This window comes from Mytilus galloprovincialis, chromosome 6, assembly GCF_965363235.1.
Source record: "Mytilus galloprovincialis chromosome 6, xbMytGall1.hap1.1, whole genome shotgun sequence".
Classification (NCBI taxonomy): domain Eukaryota; kingdom Metazoa; phylum Mollusca; class Bivalvia; order Mytilida; family Mytilidae; genus Mytilus; species Mytilus galloprovincialis.
In genome coordinates this window covers 83,590,856-83,606,378 of record NC_134843.1, presented here as the reverse complement: position 1 = coordinate 83,606,378, position 15,523 = coordinate 83,590,856, and the positions used below count along the sequence as shown (strand labels likewise).

Here is a 15,523-nt window from a genome sequence, read left to right as displayed (position 1 = left end):
AAATTGGATAATAAATGAAGCGAAAATATATAATATTGCGGACAACAATGCAAAGTGTTTTCTCACGTGTATGATAACTTATAAAGTTCAGCTAAGAACACAGACAGACATCATAAAAATGCACACTCAATAAACACGGTGCATCGTGTTCTGTGTTTTTAAAATGTATACATATATTTTATTGAGGTTTGGTATAAACCACGTTAAATATCGATACTGTAAACAGGTAAATAGCATGAATAGTATACACACTGAGCTCAATTGATTTGATATGTTTTGGATTATTAAAATGTTACAAATTTTTCATCAATTGTGCAAATTAATATGCTTTTTCATTTTATATTGTGTATAATATATCATTATAATACTCTATGTACTTATAAATATGTTATTATTATTTTGACTGAGGACTCTCAGGAAGATTAGTTTTAACTAATGGGATCATCCTCTTGAAATAAAGATTATTTACCATTGTTAGTATTTGCGTGTTTTTTGTGTCTTTTTTTCTTCTTCTTTCGTTCATGATATTATCTTTTTTTTCTTTTGGTCATTGTGTTATCTTTTTTTAAGGCTTATACTATTTGTATTGACCCTTATATTCCCCCCTCCAGTTTTGCTGCTGTACTATTTGTCAAATTTCATGTCCTGGTTATTCCCCTTTGTCTACTATTGTAAAAGATCTAGAAATCGTATATAAATATGGGAGCCTAGAGCAAAAGCCAAAAAACAAAGCTTAACAAACAAGAACTTTTTTAAGCACTTTTGTTAACTACAATCTAGTATTAAATGAATTATATTATTCATAATCTTTATTGGTGGAAATTAAATACAACAAACACACACCTACCTGGATGTATCAGTGTTACAAAATACAAATCTGCCTTATCATTAGGAAAACCTTTAAAAAAATAAGACATTCCGCTAACGCCAGAGAGTTTTATGAATGTGCTAGGTGGGAATATTATTGTTTGGGTGGCTGATAAAACTACTTTTAACATAAATTTTCAAAAACTGATGATAAGTGGTTCGGTCATTTGAAACGTATCTTTTTCTTGATAATCCCATTTTCAAAAGTTTGAAATACGTGGTGTCTAAACAATATGTCAAGCTGTTAATTGTCCCAAGTCTTTAACAAGAATGTGTCCCTAGTACACGTATGCCCCATCCGCACTTTCATTTTCTATGTTCAATTGACCGTGATAATGGGGGGAAATCTCTAATTTGGCATTAAATTTAGAAAATCATATTTTAAGGAACATGTGTACCAAGTTTCAAGTTGATTGGACTTCAACTTCATAAAAAACTACCTCGACCAAATACTTTAACCTGAAGCGTGACGGACGAACGGACGAACGAAAGGGCGGACACACGAACGAACGGACGCACAGACCAGAAACATAATGCCCATAAATGGGGCATAACACTTCGGTTACTAGAAACTAAAATCTTCAAAATCTGCAATGAACATCAAATTATATCAACAACAACAAACAACCTTGATCCCACGAATGAGGCTCCTTACCTTGGGATCGGCAAGTAATAATGCTGAGAGGTTAAGCTATGTTGTTCTATAAATCTAAACTCTCACATTTTAAATCTTGATCAGTACTTGAACTAACAGTATATGCATAAATAAACATAAAGCAGAACGGTATAGGAAAAACCTTAACTTTACAATAATGTTCAGGTTATCAGATAAAAAAAAGAAACACAATAACAACTAAAACAATACTAAAGAATAACATATGTTACCAAGAACTCTAGTAACTATTGAAGTACACTAATTGTCTTACATTTGTTATTTCGGAGCCTTTATAGCCGACTATGTGATATGGGTTTTGTGCATTGTTGAACTCAGGTCGTTCGGTCATCTATAGTTGTTAATTTTTGTGTCATTTGATCTCTTGTGGAGAGTTGTCCCATTTGGTAATCATGACACATCTTCTTATTTTTATATTCAACTACCTAATCTCCTAATCATGCCGTCGTACTTTCTAATATCGGCGGTTGTACTTCATTGTAATGTGCGTACGGCACTGTCATAAATAAAGCTACATGAAGACACGATATACGCAGAACGATTTCACTTACTGTCGTTTCAGAAGAAATAAACATTTCATCCTGCTGTAAAACACAAATTAAGCGAATTAATTCTTCAAATTTTCTTTTGAAGTATGGAACCATGTAATAAAATTTCATAGAGATCCCTATACTCTTATACACAAATTATTGTTCTGAAATATGAAAAATGTTTGTTTTGGCCCGGGTTGTTTTTTTTTTTTTTTTGGTCCCTTATTGCTACACAGCTATTTAGAATATTTATCACTATGCCCATTATAAGAACGTGTTGACGGAAAATGCGTGAAATAGTTAGCTTTATAATTAATATGAACGTAACAACTTGAATTGGATGCGAAATGCCTTCTTTTTTTCAGTTCCTGCGAATTGAATTATGATACTTCTACAGTGAAACCCATTTAGGACCATAAATATAGACCAATTTGAATCAAGACCATGAATAGTCACGACCACCATTCGTGATCACAAATTTCTAAAACATTTTGGGATCATATATGGGCTTCCGTACTTAGTTTACCCAAATGCCTCTATCCATACTTTGATCTTCCACTGCATTATGTACAATTAAGAGAGATAAGACAACCGATGTATCGATTTACATCAGGTTTGGGTTCATGGTTTGGTTGGAAGGTGTTAAATTATTTTTTCTAATTAATATTATATTTTTTTAATTTTTTATTTATTTTGTTTATTTTTTTTTTTGGGGGGGGGGGGGGGGTACTTTTGGATTAATATTTAGTGTTGTTAACCGTATTTATGTTGTTTTCCATTTTGGTCATTTTGTGTGTGTGTTGGGGGGGGGGGGGGGGACGAAAAGGGTGAGACTTACGGACGTTTGTTGATTTATCAATGGTGTAACAAATCTGGGTTTATCGACAAGAACATGCACGACATATTTGCGTTACAATCAGAAACTGCAACTGTTGCTGATTTTGATACTTTTTATATTTTATAGATATAATTCACAATGAAAACATGAATACCCAGTATATTGTTTGTGTATTCTGAAGAAATAAATGACATATTGTCCTCATTAATAAATTAGTATTTCAAGAAGTTTAACGCACAAGACAGATAAATGAAAGTATAGCCCGGTGACATTTTTGTCGTTTATAAATAACTAATGAATGTATTGTGCCAAACTAAATTGAACACAGCATCTGTTTGGTTGCTATGGATCTCTGCCTGAGGCAAAGTTTCTTCATTTAAACGTGACCTATATGTAACTATGAAGCCTATAGCATAATGTAGAAAAAGCCGCGTTAATACGATTTTGCCTTGGGGTATAATACCCGCCAGTTCAATGCCGACGCCGGTAAAAGCTCATTTAAATGAAGAAGGCGGATCTGAGAAGCTTTAGAAAATTTTAGTGGTATATACATATTACAATAACAGGGGAAATTTAGTGAAGAAAGCAGATATTTCAGGTAAAGTTATGTTTGTTATACATTCATTGATCTTTTAGTTTATTTGTATTTTATTGTGTGTAGATTATCCGTTACGCTGTGAAACTTCATTAATTAATTATAGCTTATACAATTTTCATATTTCTTTTTGATAGAAAACAATCAATCAAATCTATCGTTGGTTTAACAGGGGATAATACATTGATCATAGTAAAATGTTGTATATATATCTCACTGATGCAAAATCACCCCTGCCCTTACAACTTTAATAGGAAATCAACAGTTTCCTAATTAGGAACCAGGTTTTCGTTGTTTTATCATCAAAATAACCAAACGAAATTTTGTTAACGATAATATATTTACATGTATTTATGTATTTTCAAATCGACCAGTTTATTATTTCCCACAGTGTGTCCCTCTTTGTCAATGAATAAATCTACCCGCAGGCTATTTGTCAAATTATAATGGTATTTATAAATGTCAATATTTAAGTGTTATAGCTTTATTTGTAATTTGAATATTCATGTTTAAACACATAAGTGACAAAACTCTCATTATTCTCTAGATAATGATTCAGTTAATATATATAAAATCATATGTTCTTAAAATATTTCAGATTATTCATTTTAAGATTATAAATAATTATTGCTCGAAGCCTATATATATGATTAGTACTATTGCTGTTACACCATTGCCATTTCTCTTCAAATACATCTTCTGTCCGCTACTCTCGTGTCATGATTAACATTCCGTCCAATTACCCGGAATTGAGCATCATCCACAATGTCAGTCGTTCCTGGTAGACTATAAATTCAAACTTTTAGGATGGAAACTTTTTAAAATTGTTATTTTTTTTTACTATAGACGGATGTAGTTGAATGCATTGGTGATTTTCATTTAGTAAGAAACGGAAACACAACCATTCAGAACATGTCAGATTGTAGTGTACAACGCACATTCAACCTGAAAAGATATTCGATTAAGATTTGTTAAGAAAGATACTCAGCTGTATAATTCAAATATTCTGGTATGAAATAAATTTCTGTTGGCACAAAAATGTTTTGTTTTACTCTCTCTATCTTTCATGAGGGTTCCTTTGCGAGGAATGGTTCGTAATCGTATCCCAAACAAATAAAAGTTACGTCATGGTCAGGTTATCGCGTCTATCTTAACTTTCGTCTTATCATCAGTTCACCACTTGGATGCCATCAATTCATAATTTACCATGATAACTAGTCCTTACTTGTATCGAATAGTTGCACGAAAAATTGTTCTCCTTACAAATATTTCAATTGCCCTCCAACTCTTCAGTAAATAATTCATGTGTTTTGTCAGTTGCAAACTCCAACCTCCACAAAGAAGTGTTTTTGTATAAAGATTAAGTTCTGTAGTTCAAAAGGCAGACTACTGTGATACTTCATATATTATACTATAGTATACAGATGTCGTACGTTCTAAAATTCCTATGGTATCTCTTTTGCCGTTGATCTGACTTTTATGAAATACATAATCACGTAAACTTCTCAAATTTTATAACTATAATAGCGTAATTATTTGGAATCCTTGCAAGGTCTTCATGTCTGTCAAACAGGATTCCTCTGACCTCCATCTTATTCAACGGAGCAGTGATCAAAGATAAGATTTCGTGATTATGTCCATATATCTCAGAAACTTGAGCAATTATTATAGGCTATTAATGATATATAAAATATGGGATGGTTGTAAGGTGTACATGTCCGTCAGGCAGGTTTCATCTGATCTTGACCTCATTTTCATGGTTCATTGGTCAGTGTTAAATTTTCGGGATTTGGTTCGATTTAGGTACTATAAATATATTAAGTTGACTTCAGGTGGCATACAGTTTGTATGTAATGCTTTAATGCTTGCAAAGAGTTCTTTTACGTTTGGGTTAACTGACCTTTACCTCATTTAACCTGAATAATTGATATTTGTAGTAAACCTTATGATAAAATTCAAGGACGATTACTAAAGAGGACGAGATTAAATCTATCACCACTCTTCTGTATATATGCGGAAATGTGGACACTTTGATTTTGAGATATAAATGACATTTTTTATATTTTCATTATAGATACTGAATATTGAAACCTAATGGGCGATGACGTCTCCGGTGCCAAACCAGACATCAGCTTCGCCTAGATCACTTCACAATGGCGTTTATTCAAAGATACCGATGTCGGGAGTGCCATGTCCCGCCACCCCAACACGATATACAGCACCTGTACATATAGATGTGGGAGGTGTCATCTACACAGCATCTCTAGAGACACTCACGAGGTAAGGTGGCAGATAATATCAAAATAAGAAGAAGTGGTATGATTGCAAATGAGACAACTCTCCATCCAAATCACAATTTGTAAAAGTAAACCATTATAGGTCAAAGTCCGGGGTCAAAGTACGGTCTTCAACACGGAGCCTTGGCTCGTACTGACCATGAAGTATAAACGGCCCCCAAAATAACTAATGTAAAACAATTCAAACGGGAAAACCAACGATCTTATCAACATAAAAACGATAAGTTCATTTTGAACAGTCCAGACTGTTCTATAACCCTCAGTCATTTGTTTCATCCGATGATCAAAACCTCCATCCTATTGTTTCCACAAAAGAAGAAGGAGAGGCCTTTGTCATTGCTGGAAACATGTGACAGTGATATTCCTCCTGTAAGATTCACTAGTCTATCCCTAATAAAGAAACAAGTAAAGAGTACAGACGTTAAACGGTTCACATGATATACAGTCACGGAAGCTTTTGGATAAAACTTACATTTTGCAATTGAATTCATTGCAAAAAACCAAAAACAAAATAGTCATAATTTAGAAGAAAAAACAACAGATGATGCTGGTACACAGGGAATAATGATCAGCACCAGCAGGCCATGTGTCGTTTATCTTAGCATCGATATTGTAACCGTAGAACTGAGGTTACGAAGAAATGCCTTTTGGGGATGCATTATTTAGTACGTGTTTCTTAAATTTAAAAGTACGATGACTATTGTCAAACTTGGAGAATGAAAATTTCATAATACCTGCAATTTATATAACTGTGAAATATGCTATAAAATGTAAAAGCAGGCCACTGATGCTATCCTTAATCGATAGATTTTTTCAGATATGAAAGACAAATAATTACCAGATCACAAGTTGGATTTCAAATAAAAACCTATATTGAAAACAACTCTTATGCAGTTTTTGTTTATGATTATGTTAATGTGTATGTGATGTATAAAGATGCCTCTTAGTTATAGTAAAGTCTGGTAATAAAAAGCATCATCGACATGTTCTGACACTTTTCTTCTTAAGATACGAAAATTGATCAACTTTTTAACGATTTATTTTTGCAGCACATGTCTTAGGAATTTTTTAGTTAATAATATCGTTACTACGATCCCCTTCCCTTTCATGAATGTGACCTACCGAATTAGAGTATTTACCGGATTTGTTATCACATAAGCAACACGACGGGTGCCACATGTGGAGCAGGATCTGCTTACCCTTCCGGAGCACCTGAGATCACCCCTAGTTTTTTTATGGGGTTCGTGTTGTTTGTTCTTTGGTTTTCTATTTTGTGTCGTGTGTGCTGTTGTTTGTTTGTCCTTTTCATTTAAACCATGGCGTTGTCAGTTTGTTTTAGATTTATGAGTTTGACTTCCCTTTGGTATCTTTCGTCCCTCTTTTACCCTCCCTTTTTTGTTAATTTTTAATTTTGAGCATTTTATACAAGCTGTTGTATATATTAATCCGATAAGAATTTTTAATGTTGTCAGTGCAAGTGTGGTTATGTTATTATGTTAATTGGCTAATATTAGATTTACCTTAACATAATGCAGTCACACCCTTCTTTCTTAACACCTATAACATAACTTATTATTTGAGTCAAGCAAGCAGTGTAAAGTTATCCCTAAAACGTTTTAAAGTGCTCCACTTAAAAAAATATTGACCTTTTTCTTTAATTTGTAATTAACGGAAGAAAAAAAAATATATAGACAAATGCAGAAAACATTCATCTTATAGTTGTCACAATAAAAAATATACATATAACAGAATCATGGAGAGGGTGGTATACTTCATTCACAATGTTTGTCCATTCCGAAGGTGTGTTCGTCTGTCTGTCTGTCTGTTCGTTCGTCAGACCGTTACATTCTTTTACATTAAGAAGCGTTTATAAATTTGAATGAGTTGTTGCTTGGTCAAGAACTTTACTTTGTTGAGTCAATTTTTTACCAGGTATTCATGAACTCACCGTTTGATGTCACCTTGATGTTTTTATACCAAATGGCCATGTATGTTTTCGTATAGTATCAGTCGTCAAGTGAACGAATGCGAGTATATAATTTACGACAGCAGTATTATGTAACTTTTTTTGTTTCTTAAACATTAATCTACCACGTTTCTTATTAAAAGTTAGCATGATTTTAATGGGTAGCAGGTAACAATTATGATTATCAAAATATTTAATATGTGGTGAGGTAAAATTCATAGTGAATGCGCAGCAATGCTTGATGAACGAGACAAAATTTTACAAAATATAACAAATGACAATGCCTTTGGTGTAAATTTTTACCAACGATTTTTATACTTTTATAATAAGAGTATTGTTTGAGATGAAATTAAGATGGATTGCTGTTTTTAAACTATTTGTGGCAAATATAACATGCATATCATGATGAAAACACGGTAAAGTCACTAAAGTGATTTGCATATTAACCCTCCTTTGTACTAGTTCTCAAGGAAACAGTTTTCAGGAAGAAATGTTAGACGTAAAGCACGTTATTCGGTCTTTTTTTAATTTGACCATTTCTTGGTGCATAAGTTACAATGTTGTATCCCGGACATCATAGTTTGAATGTCATACTTGTAAAATTCCGCTTGTCTGCCACTCTTTATTGTAGCTATTGCTCGTAAATGTTAATTTTAATAATTTTTGAGATTTTGGATGTTCAAATGGATGTTCGAAGAAAGAAACTGACAAATGTAATAAACAAACAAGGAAAGATATATACACGGTCGTAATTGTCAGTCTACTCTTTGTAGAAATTATTGCCCCTGAAAGACTAGTTATTCACATTTTTGCGGGATTTTTTTTTTTCGGAAACTACTAAATAGAAAGAAACCGTAGATATTATAATAAGGTCTACAGATAAGATCGAAATCATCATTCGACTTTATGTAGAAGTAATTACCATTAAATGGGACATTTATCCCTATTGTTTTGACAGAACCTATATAGAAACTGTTGAGATAATTTCAGTGTAAATTTCAAATTGATCGACAAACTTAGATTTACAATAAGTTATCACAGCTGAAATTGTTATAGTATACTCCTTATAAGAGTTGTTGCCCTTGAATAACAATTAGCTACCAGTTGTGATTTTTGTTGTAACAGAAATCATTGTAGTATATTTAGACAGAAACTTGGAAAGACAATTACTTTCAGGAAAATTAGATCTTCTGTTTATTTAACAAGGCCAAATTCGTCCGACGAATCTTTATAGGAGTTATTGCACTTGAATGATAATTTGTATCATTTTTGTCAGTTTTTTTTTTTAAGAAACTGTAGTAATGTGTTATTCGTCTTGACCATTGTTAAAGTCCGTGCGGTGACCTATTGTTGTTAACCTTCTACTGCAATTGGTCTCTGGTGGAGAGTTGTCTCATTGGCAATTATACCACATCTTCTTTTTGGACAGCGACTTACAATCTAACATAAGAACAAACTGTAAAGAGATTACAAGAACGAAAAGAAGATGTGGTATTGAAATACAGAGTGCATGTTTAATCCCGTGTTATTCTTTGTGTCAATCTATAATTGATTTAACACATCCTAATGTACTTATAGTTCAAGATGAGTTATGATCCATGATTTGCTTAAAGTGTAATTTTATGTGAAAGTATCTTTCTTATCAAATATCATATTGGGTTGTATCAGAGTGTGGACGCGAAAAAAATAGTCTAACAAAAGTATAACACAAGTCAGTTCATATTTTGGGATCATACCAATCTACGTATTTATGCTTTCATACACCAAACTACTAAACGAGAAAAAGTAGGTCAACGTCACCATATTTGACAGTCAGAAATTTCAAAGGCTTTCAACATGCCTAATCTTCCGTCTCATTTGAAAAGCTGAGACTTCTTTCATGTTGATGATTTGGTCATGGTTTATTGAGAATGGTACGAAATTCAATTTGGTCATTGACATGCAGGCATAAGAGAACATTTATAGGATGAGCAGTGCATGCGCAAGACTTATTTTTCCTCAGGTTAAAAATTTCACTTGTAAACTTTATATGTGGTGATACCAAATGCTTTATATTCTTTCAAAAATCAATTATATAGGAACATCCGCTCAACAGTTCGTGAAATTTCTCATCTCTTTATTAATATTTTATTAAACCTGGAGGCCTATATAACGTAGTGTTCATAACAACTAAATATATCTGTAAGCTGCTTGAGGACTTTTTCTGCCTTATTACTCAGAATTGATGACAAGGCCTACGGGATCAATCTTCTGTCGACAAGATCCAAACTGTTGAAAGATTTACACGAGAATGAAGTTTTTTGCCCGGAAACATTTTATACTTAAGCCTAATTGGATAGTCTTGCTACATAGAAAATATCCGCTGGAAATAATTTAATTTACTGGCTCAAATATAACAGCTTAGAGCTGGATTTAAATATTACGTGTCTTAAAACTGTTTTGTATTGAAGTAATAATACACAGTCTGAAAATGCCAGAGGATATCCAAAAGTACAGGAATGAATGTTTGAAGATTATGTCCTGATGTGAAATTTTAAATTAAAACGTTCAGATGAATGTTTGCCTTGAAGGAAATTGTATTGCGATCTTTGGATTGAGAAAGGTCTTGAACAAAATAAGAACTATTTGTAAAAGAGTATACAAAAATCGCCAGGCATTCTACAATTGTATTTTAATTTCCAATATACTACACATTTTAGTGTCAATTGGGAATCAGTATTCTCCTCTTATTTTCAGTTGGTTACACGTTTGTTTGTAGACCCTTATCAAAACGCTACTCCATTTGATTATCAAACTATATGTGACATATATTGGTGGGATTTTTAGCTCACCTGGCCCACAGGGCCAAGTGAGCTTTTCTCATCACTTGGCGTCCGGCGTCCGTCGTCGTCCTGCGTTAACTTTTACAAAAATCTTCTCCTCTGAAACTACTGGGCCAAATTTAACCAAACTTGGCCACAATCATCATTGGGGTATCTAGTTTTAAAAATGTGTCCGGTGACCCGGCCAACCAACCAAGATCGCCGCCATGGCTAAAAATAGAACATGGGGGGGGGGGGATGCAGTTTTTGGCTTATAACTCAAAAACCAAAGCATTTAGAGCAAATCTGACATGGGGGTAATATTGTTCATCAGGTCAAGATCTATCTGCCCTGAAATTTTAAGATGAATCGGACATTTCGTTGTTTGGTTGCTGCCCCTGAAATGGTAATTTTAAGGAAATTTTGCTGTTTTTGGTTATTATCTTGAATATTATTATAGATAGAGATAAACTGTAAACTGCAATAATGTTCAGCAAAGTAAGATCTACAAATAATTCAACATGACCAAAATGGTCAGTTGACCACTTTAGGAGTTATTGCCCTTTATAGTCAATTTTTAACCATTTTTCGTAAATCTTAGTAATCTTTTAGAAAAATATTCTCCTCTGAAACTACTGAGCCAAATTTAACCAAACTTAGCCATAATCATCATTTGGGTATTTAATTTAAAAATGTGTCCGGTGACCCGGCCAACCAACCAAGATGGCCGCCATGGCTAAAAATAGAACATAGGGGTAAAATGAAGTTTTTGGCTTATAACTCAAAAACCAAAGCATTTAGAGCAAATCTGACAGAGGTAAAATTGTTCATCAGGTCAAGATCTATCTGCCCTGAAATTTTCAGATGAATCGGACTTTCCGTTGTTGGGTTGCTGCCCCTGAAATGGTAATTTTAAGGAAATTTTGCTGTTTTTGGTTATTATCTTGAATATTATTATAGATAGAGATAAACTGTAAACAGCAATAATGTTCAGCAAAGTAAGATCTACAAATAATTCAACATGACCAAAATGGTCAATTGACCAATTTAGGAGTTATTGCCCTTTATAGTCAATTTTTAACCATTTTTCGTAAATCTTAGTAATCTTTTAGAAAAAATCTTCTCCTCTGAAACTACTGGGCCAAATTTAACCAAACTTTGCCACAATCATCATTGGGGTATTTAGTTTAAAAAATGTGTCCGGTGACCCGGCCAACCAACCAAGATGGCCGCCATGGCTAAAAATAGAACATGGGGTAAAATGCAGTTTTTGGCTTATAACTCAAAAACCAAAGCATTTAGAGCAAATCTGACAGATTTAAAATTGTTCATGAGGTCAAGATCTATCTGCCCTGAAATTTTCAGATGAATCGGACTTTCTGTTGTTGGGTTGCTGCCCCTGAAATGGTAATTTTAAGGAAATTTTGCTGTTTTTGGTTATTATCTTGAATATTATTATAGATAGAGATAAACTGTAAACAGCAATAATGTTCAGCAAAGTAAGATCTACAAATAATTCAACATGACCAAAATGGTCAATTGACCACTTTAGGAGTTATTGCCCTTTATAGTCAATTTTTAACCATTTTTCGTAAATCTTAGTAATCTTTTAGAAAAAATCTTCTCCTCTGAAACTACTGGGCCAAATTTAACCAAACTTAGCCATAATCATCATTGGGGTATTTAATTTAAAAAATGTGTCCGGTGACCCGGCCAACTAACCAAGATGGCCGCCATGGCTAAAAATAGAACATAGGGGTAAAATGCAGTTTTTGGCTTATAACTCAAAAACCAAAGCATTTAGAGCAAATCTGACAATTTAAAATTGTTCATCAGGTCAAGATCTATCTGCCCTGAAATTTTCAGATGAATCGGACTTTCCGTTGTTGGGTTGCTGCCCCTGAAATGGTAATTTTAAGGAAATTTTGCTGTTTTTGGTTATTATCTTGAATATTATTATAGATAGAGATAAACTGAAAACAGCAATAATGTTCAGCAAAGTAAGATTTACAAATAAGTCAACATGACCAAAATGGTCAGTTGACCACTTTAGGAGTTATTGCCCTTTATAGTCAATTTTAACCATTTTTCGTAAATCTTAGTAATCTTTTAGAAAAATCTTCTCCTCTGAAACTACTGGGCCAAATTTAACCAAACTTAGCCATAATCATCATTGGGGTATCTAGTTAAAAAAATGTGTCCGGTAACTCGGCCAACAAACCTAGATGGCCGCCATGGCTAAAAATAGAACATGGGGGTAAAATGCAGTTTTTGGCTTATAACTCAAAAACCAAAGCATAAAGAGCAAATCTGACAGGAAGTAAAATTGTTGATCAGGTCACGATCTATCTGCCCTGGAATTTTCAGATGAATCGGATAATCGGTTGTTAGGTTGCTGCCCCTGAATTGGTAATTTTGAGGAAATTTTGCTGTTTTTTTGTTATTATGTGGAATATTATTATAGATAGAGATAAACTGTAAACAGCAATAATGTACAGCAAAGTAAGAACTAAAAATAAGTCAGTATGACCAAAATAGTCAATTGACCCCCTAAGGAGTTATTGCCCTTCATAGTCAATTTTTAACAATTTTCTTAAAATTTGAAGATTTTCAATAACATTTTCCACAGAAAGTACTGTTATAGATAGAGATAATTGTAAGCAGCAAGAATGTTTAGTAAAGTAAGATCTACAAACACATCACCATCACCAAAACACAATTTTGTCATGAATCCATCTGTGTCCATTGTTTAATATTCACATAGACCAAGGTGAGCGACACAGGCTCTTTAGAGCCTCTAGTTATGTTAGAGTATCAACTTGTGAAAGATCTATATTTTGTGTGTAGAAGACTTGAAGTCTTCCCCTGGCATATGCAGAAGGTCGTAGATCTATGCATGGTCAAATAACTTAAAGCAACAGTTATGTTTTTGCGCTTTAGGCAATTTCTCATTTTGTTTGAATAATTGACCAGTGTAAATATTAACTTATCTAAGGTTACCAGAAGTCGCCTGACTTTGACCGCTTTTCGTGGTCCAGTAAGCCATGTGAAGCTTTCGCTGTTGTATCATATTTTTTTTTTTGGACAATTAGATTAACTAAATGTGAAGGGGCATTTTACTCTATTTTTTGTTTCACTCACATTCAAATCTAAAAGTTGTGAAATTCTAATGGAAGTTGAATATTTAAGAGTTTATATCTGATACTAAAGATATATATAATCTTTATATTTTACATATTTTCATAAAACCAGAAAGCAATCCAAAATGCTACGCGTTGGTAATAAAAGTATTGTGTTACACAATAGCAAATTTAACATGATTTTGTCAAATTTTGCATCAAATGACGTCGTTCAGCTCTCTGACTAATTTTATAATCAATTAGATTGATCCTACATAGCTTTACTTTCAACAAAATTTTGATTTAATTTTCTGATATTTTTTAGGGGTGAAACTCTCATAATTCGTGCAAAAACCTGTCAAAATTTCGGTTAGAGGCTATTTTCGGGCATTTATAATGTGGTGATCGATACTATTATTTAAGTGATGACCATTATATAATTTCAAGGGTTAGAACAAATGCTTCTATGGCACTTAACTTTATTACATACTGCTGTTATTCATTTTTCTCCAAATTACGAACGTTGGTGTAAGTTTAGTATTTGCGGTTTAATTTATATGTTTGTACTCTGTCTTTGTAGATATCCAGAATCAAGACTTGCAAAATTGTTCAACGGAAGCATTCCCATCATCTTAGACACTCTCAAACAACATTACTTCATAGACCGTGACGGAAAAACATTCAGGCATATTTTGAACTATCTCCGATCTTCTAAAATAATCCTACCGGAAAACTTCTGTGAGCACGAGCAGTTATACGAGGAGGCAAAATATTACGAGTTGCATGGTTTAGTACATCACCTTGAAATTATTAGAAAAGCAAAAAATATCAAAACAGAGAAACCTGATTCAGCCATAAGCGGAAGTAGCAGAGAGTTTTGTGACTGCATCGCAGTGGCCATAAGTCCAGATCTTGGCGAGAGGATTTCACTGAGTGCTGAAAAACGTCTGCTTGAAGAAGTTTTTCCTGAACTATCGTCTGCATTGATGGATTCAAGAAATTCTGGATTTAATTTAGACAGTCACTATGTTATTCGATTTCCTTTGAATGGATTTTGTAAGCTTAATTCTGTTCAAGTGTTTCAAAGACTGCTGAACCATAGTTTCCGTGTGGAAGCATCGACTGGGGGCGGCGTGGAGGGACAACAATTTAGTGAATATTTGTTTACGCGTAACAATTGTAAAAAGATTTGAGAAGGAGAAATTATCACGTCAGTACTTATTTTATATCTTACGGTGAAAATCAGGCTCTAATTCTGTGTTTTAAAATTCGCGGCACCTCTTCATAATCATGTTGGACTTTTCAAACTTGACCACTGTCCAGTATATTCATTGTTGATATATTTACATATACATGTTTATTATACCTTAGACATTCATTGAAATCCAAGTTTAGTATTATGTTGTTTTATTTTGTATTTTATGTTAGTTAATAAGTTATGAATAAAATGTTGATTGCAATTCAATGTTTGTTTTCACATTTACATTTACAAGTGAGATGTTTAGCTAACTATAAAACCAGGTTTAATCCACCATTTTATACATAAGAAAATGTCTGTACCAAGTCAATAATATGACAATTTGTACCCATTGGTTTCATGTGTTTGAGCTTTTGATTCTACCATTGGATTTTAAAGGGACTTTCCGTATTGAACTTTCCGCGGAGATCAGTATTTTTGTGATTTTACTTTTTGCTGTTTATATCGAAGATTAAAATCTTAGCACTGTAAGGACATTCCTAGTTCGATAAATTCGATATAACAGCCGAGTGACCAAGAATTTGAAATAAGCAATTTTTAAGGACGTTCATAGTTCGAACAGTTCGGTATTACGGTAAA

The 15,523-nt window shown here is 33.3% G+C and overlaps 1 protein-coding gene across 1 annotated transcript; it reads left to right on the top strand.

The window, feature by feature from the left end:
• The first annotated feature begins 3,281 nt into the window (after positions 1 to 3,281).
• Positions 3,282 to 15,146, top strand: LOC143080532 (BTB/POZ domain-containing protein kctd15-like). Its single transcript, XM_076256414.1, has 3 exons — positions 3,282 to 3,506; positions 5,578 to 5,783; positions 14,267 to 15,146. Exons 2-3 carry the CDS (start codon positions 5,605 to 5,607, stop codon positions 14,877 to 14,879), a joined length of 792 nt encoding a protein of 263 aa, XP_076112529.1. The 5' UTR covers positions 3,282 to 3,506; positions 5,578 to 5,604; the 3' UTR covers positions 14,880 to 15,146.
• Positions 15,147 to 15,523: the final 377 nt, after the last annotated feature.

What these genes read in the sequence shown, in the direction of transcription:
- LOC143080532 (XM_076256414.1), top strand. Translation starts at nt 5,605, where the DNA reads ATGACGTCTCCGGTGCCAAACCAGACATCAGCTTCGCCTAGATCACTT. An exon ending in TCTCTAGAGACACTCACGAG is followed by an intron (nt 5,784 to 14,266) that starts GTAAGGTGGCAG and finishes CTGTCTTTGTAG; the next exon opens with ATATCCAGAATCAAGACTTG.